Here is a 5,227-nt window from a genome sequence, read left to right on the forward strand (position 1 = left end):
AAAAAAAAAAAAAAAAAAAAAAAGAATAACAGAAAGATGCATCCCAGTGGACTTGTTGTGACTACCATAGGCACCCTAGCCGTTGGGATTCCAATGATTCAAATCATGCATATGGCTAGTAGAAAGAAGAATGAACGAAAGCAGAAAATGCCATCTGTAAAGGAAGCCACTCTCGCGATGGTGAAGAAAAATGCTGAAAAGGAAGGAAAAACTACTTCTACTGGCACTGCCCCTGCTGCTACTACAAGTAAAGCTGAGAAACCAACGCCAGCACCAAAGAAAGAAGTGCCAGCAGCGAAGAAAGAAATTACAGCACCAAAGAAAGAAACTCCAGCACCAAAGAAAGAGGCTAATACTACTAATACTGCTGTTGTTCCTGTTGTAGTAGCAAAGAGTACACCCGCACCATCACCATCACCGGCTGTTGAGGGGAAAACTGCAGCACCTCCATCAAAAACACCAATCGCTGCTAAAAAGAGTATACGCGAGAGACTTCATATTGATGTCGCCTCTACTTGGATTCGCTCGCATCCTTTTGCAACCGCAGGAGCTATTGTCGCAGTCACCATCACAGTGTACAAAGTGGTGAATTTATGCAGAAAACACTTGATAAAGAGAAAGATCATGAAGAGTGACGATTCAGAAATTCTACAGTTATATATGGCACCACCTTCTTTCACGTTTCCCAGAGTTGCAAGATCGTGTATCGCGTTAAAAACATTCCTGCAGCTCGCAAGCATTCCACATGAGGAATTTATTCTTACAGATCCTTCCTACTCACCCATTGGATGTTTACCATTCATTCGATATAAGGGACGATGTGAGGGAAATGTTATTGTTGCCATGGAATATCTTACAACTGAGTTTGATGTTAAGATGGATCATTGTATTACAGATAAGGAAAAGGCTGTGGGAGATGCGGTTGTGGCAATGCTTGAGTACAGTAAAGAGATGATACAGAATCATTCCGTTTACATGAGTTGTAATAAGAAGAAAAACACACGTTATGCAAGAGCTGTACGTGCTTTAATGAGAAGTTTGGAGATGATATCGGACTGGATATCAAGAACCATGGGTGATTGGATCTCTATGGAAGAGGGTGGTGTAAGAGAAAAGAAATATCAAGAACTTCAGATACTGCGGGAGTTCCAGTCGGTGGAACATATCGTTGGAAGGAAAAGTTTTCTCTTGGGTGCACTTCCCACCACTTATGACTGCGCCGTGTATGCGGTGTTGAAACCAATCTTTGATGCCGAAGATATCACACGTTTCCCTGGACCATTAATGTATGTGCGGAATAATGATGTGCTTACACGGTATGTAAACCGCGTCTCTCACGCTGTTTTCCCTGATATCCAGAAAATGGGCGGGCACAACTCAAGCAGAAGTAGCAGAAGTAGCGGTAGCAGGAGTGTGCCAGTGCTGTATTGAGAAAAAATGGGGTTTACAAGTAATGAACAGAAAAAAAAAGAAGAAAAAAAAAAGAAAAGAACTATTATAATCCATATATCAATGTATCTATATATATATATATATATATATATATAGATATATATATAGATACTGTTTTTCTCTTGGTATGTCTTATTATTCTTTTTATTTTTATTAATGCGTGCAAAGAGTGAAATGGAGTGGGAAGCAATGAACCTTATAAAAAGAAATTGTTTATTTTCCTTAATTCAAAATGTTTTCATGGTTTTTTTCTTTTTTTTCTTTTTTGAATCCGTTATGTTTTTTTTTTTTTTTATGTATTTATTTGTTTTGGTTTCCTTCATTCTATTTAACTTATATTTCGTTTTTTTATATTTTATTTTATTTTTATTCCTTCATCAATTTATGTTTTTACTTCTTCTTCACTTCATCGTGAGACGTAGACGCGTCCCCTCTCCGTCACTGTACTCTGTAGTACCCGCACTTTATCTCTCTTCTCGCCTCTGGGGCGATAAAGAGATTTTTTTTTTGTTGGTGTGTGTGTGTGTGATCCAGCAATGCGAAGAAACAAATGAAAAGAAAAGCAAAGCAAAGCAAAAAGAGGGTTTGAGAAAGAGAGAGAAAAAAAAAAGAAAAAGAGAGAGAGAGAGAGAGAGAGAGAATTTGAGAAAAGAAAAAGAAGAAAAGGGGGAAAAAATGGGATGCTGTAAGAAGTTTCAACAGTGTGTTTGTAATGATGTAGTTGGGGATTGAATGTGGGTGTTGCTGTATATAAGTATATATATATATATATATATATATACTTATATAAATAGATATGTATGTATTTGCGGGAAAAAAGGAAAGGGGAGGGTGGGGGGAAAAATGGGTAGACACGTGTGCTGTGGGAATATAATGAGTGTGTGCACACGTTCTCTGGGATATGGTGTTAAAAAATCGTGATCTTCATATGAGAAGGCAATATTGATACTTATTCTTGCCTCTTAATTTCTTTAATTATTCCTTCCCTCCTTTTTTTTTTCTTTCTTTTCTTTCTCTCTGTGGGAATAATACATCACCCTCTCTCCCGCTGTTTCTCTTTCTATTTTCGTTTCTGTGTATGAATGTTCCTCCCCACCCCCACACCCCCAAAGAAGAAAAAAAAATCATCGTTTTTTTTTTTTTTGTCTCAATCACAACGGGCCAACCGTTTTTACCCAAACTTTTATTTATTATTACTTCTTCTCATTCTACTACGTTGAAGATATGGTAAGAAAAGAGAAGTGAGAAAAAAAAAAAAAGTGTTTTTCGGTTTTACGTTTCTTATCCTCAGAGACTTAGTTCTTATAATAAATAAGCAATATATATATGTATGTATATCTATGTATCTAACTCTCAGTCCTAAGGGAGAGAAAGGGAGAGAGGGAGAGAGAGAGGATGAAGAAGGGAAGAGAGAGAATTCTAGGAGACTGTATTACTATTATTAGTATTATTATTGTTAGTATTATTATTGTTAGTATTTGTTTAGTTTCTTTCTTATTTGTCAAGCTTGTGGGATAATATGGTTTTTTTTTTTTTTTATTATTATTATCTTTTATAATTGGTTTTATCCCCACTTCCTTCACCCTCCACTTCATACGTCGGAGATGTGTAGTGAAGAAGGATAAAGAAGAAAAAGAAGAAAAGATGAGACTGTTGTTTTTCTTTTCTTTTTTTTTCTTTGTAACCCCCCCCATCCCCCCTTTGAGAGTTTCTCGTTGCTGTACATATTTCGTTTTCTTGATTTTATTTGAATTCACAACAACAATAAAAATAAAAATAAAAAAAAGGCAAAGAAGAGTAAAGTGGATGATCAGAGAAATGGTGGTGAAGGTGGGATTGGCATAGTATCGAGTTTTTTTTTTTTTTTTTTTTTCTTCCTCTTCTCTTTCTATTTTGTGTTTGTTTCCCCATCTCGGGGGGTTATGATCTTTTCTACTCTATTCCACTGGCAATATTGTTATCCACATTGTCAGTAATGAATGTAGTTATTTTTTTTTCTTTCTTTGCTTCTTTGTTTATCTCTCTCTCTCTCTCTCTCTATCTCTCCTTGTGTGTATTCGAACAAAAAAAAAAAAAAAGAAAAAGGATCACGCCCTATATTCAATGCGTGCCTTATCCCTTGTCTTCACGTAAAACGTATAAATGTACTTTTCAGGCTGGTTTGTGTAGGGCCAGTGCTCACTTCTGTTATTTTCTCTGTCTGTGTGTTTGTGTATATGTGCCTTATCATTAGTAGTTCTCTGCACGGTGAAGGGATCTAATTAGGGGAAAGGGGATAGTGATAGTGATAGTGGTCTAGGAGTGACCAGAGAGAAGAGGAAATGTTGCAAACGAATCATTCCTCAGTTCATCTTAGGTATATTTACAGCAATAGTGCTGTGGTATTTATTTATTTATTTTTCATTGTGTTTATTACATCCAATAATATAAAAGTATAAAAAAAGAAATAAATACTTTGTAATATATATTTATATATTGATTAATTTCTTTTTTTTTTCCTCTATGTATTTCTTTTTTCTGATGTTTTAAGCCTCCTTGACAAGGGAACGGGATAAAAGTTAAAGGAAACGAAACACCATCACACTCAGTCGCACCCATTAGATTATATAATAATAATATTATTATTGTTATTATTATTATTATTATTATTATTATTATTATTATTATTATTATTATCACAGTATATATATATATATATATATACAAAAGAATAAAAAAAAAAGAATAAGGAATGCCAGTTCTTGACAAAACTATTGTACGTGTCTCTATTGTGGCTACTGCTGCCACGGTGGGTGTTGTCTCTCTTGTGGCCGCTGCGATATCACTTCGATTGACTCTAAAACACCGCAAACTACATGCGGCAGCAGCAGCGATGGATAAAGAGACCGCGGAAGCCGCACGTAAAGGTAAGAACAGCACTGTACATCTTCTTATCGTACCACGATGGCGATTTGCCCCAAGTGTATCTCCACCGTGTACAAAACTGGAAACATTCCTGCGCCTAGCGAAGATTCCATACGAGGCGCATGTTGTCTCCTCCACTAAAGTTTCTCCCACGGGATGTTTACCATGCATTATACACAACGGCAAACGTATGGCGGAGTCTAATGTTATTATAGATTACATCACCGCCCAGTTTCGCGTTAAACTCGATAAACACCTCACAGAAGAACAACGGGCATTGGGTACGGCTGTTGGAAGTATGTTGGAATACGGAGATCGATTCGCCTACTACCGCACCATTACTGGAGAAGGCGCAAAGTTGTTAATTCCACATGTTGCACGTGCCTTACGAGTACCGCAGTTAATCGCGCGTATTATTGTTTATCGCATGCGGGCCCGACTCACCCGCTCCGCACAGTTGGCGGGAATTGATACATCAACGGAGGAATCTGAGCAGGAGTACCTGCAGGATATAAAAACAATAGAACACATCATTGGAGAGAAATCATTTCTATTGGGAGATGAGCCAACCTCGTATGATTGTGCCGTCTACGCCGCATTTCTACCCATTGTTCATATGGATGTGGCAGAGAAGGTGAGTAAACCTTTTGCGTACATAAAGCACAGTAAAGTTCTCACAAGTTATGTGGATCGAATGACAGAGGCTACTTTTCCAGATCTCACTAAGCTCCTGGAAGGACAGTAATGCTGTAATGACGAAAAAAAAAAAAAAAAAGAAAAAAATGGGAGAAAAGCACAAGGGAAGAGAAAAGAAGAGAAGAGAGACAAAAAAACCCTATGGTCATTCTTTTTTTTTTTTTCTTTTTTTGGT

At 36.9% G+C, this 5,227-nt stretch overlaps 2 protein-coding genes across 2 annotated transcripts; both read left to right on the forward strand.

Moving 5' to 3' along the window:
• Window positions 1–36: 36 nt before the first annotated feature.
• Window positions 37–1,431, forward strand: TM35_000152260 (uncharacterized protein; the record flags this gene model as incomplete). The annotated part of the gene is made up of 1 exon (XM_029025878.1): window positions 37–1,431. The coding sequence occupies one exon, from the start codon at window positions 37–39 to the stop codon at window positions 1,429–1,431; it is 1,395 nt and encodes a 464-aa protein (XP_028882861.1).
• A 2,752-nt stretch (window positions 1,432–4,183) lies between these two features.
• TM35_000152270 (uncharacterized protein) lies at window positions 4,184–5,101 on the forward strand (the record flags this gene model as incomplete). The annotated part of the gene is made up of 1 exon (XM_029025879.1): window positions 4,184–5,101. One exon carries the CDS (start codon window positions 4,184–4,186, stop codon window positions 5,099–5,101), a length of 918 nt encoding a protein of 305 aa, XP_028882862.1.
• Between the last annotated feature and the right edge of the window lie 126 nt (window positions 5,102–5,227).

This window comes from Trypanosoma theileri (genome assembly GCF_002087225.1).
Source record: "Trypanosoma theileri isolate Edinburgh chromosome Unknown TM35_Tth_15_V1, whole genome shotgun sequence".
Lineage (NCBI taxonomy): Eukaryota > Euglenozoa > Kinetoplastea > Trypanosomatida > Trypanosomatidae > Trypanosoma > Trypanosoma theileri.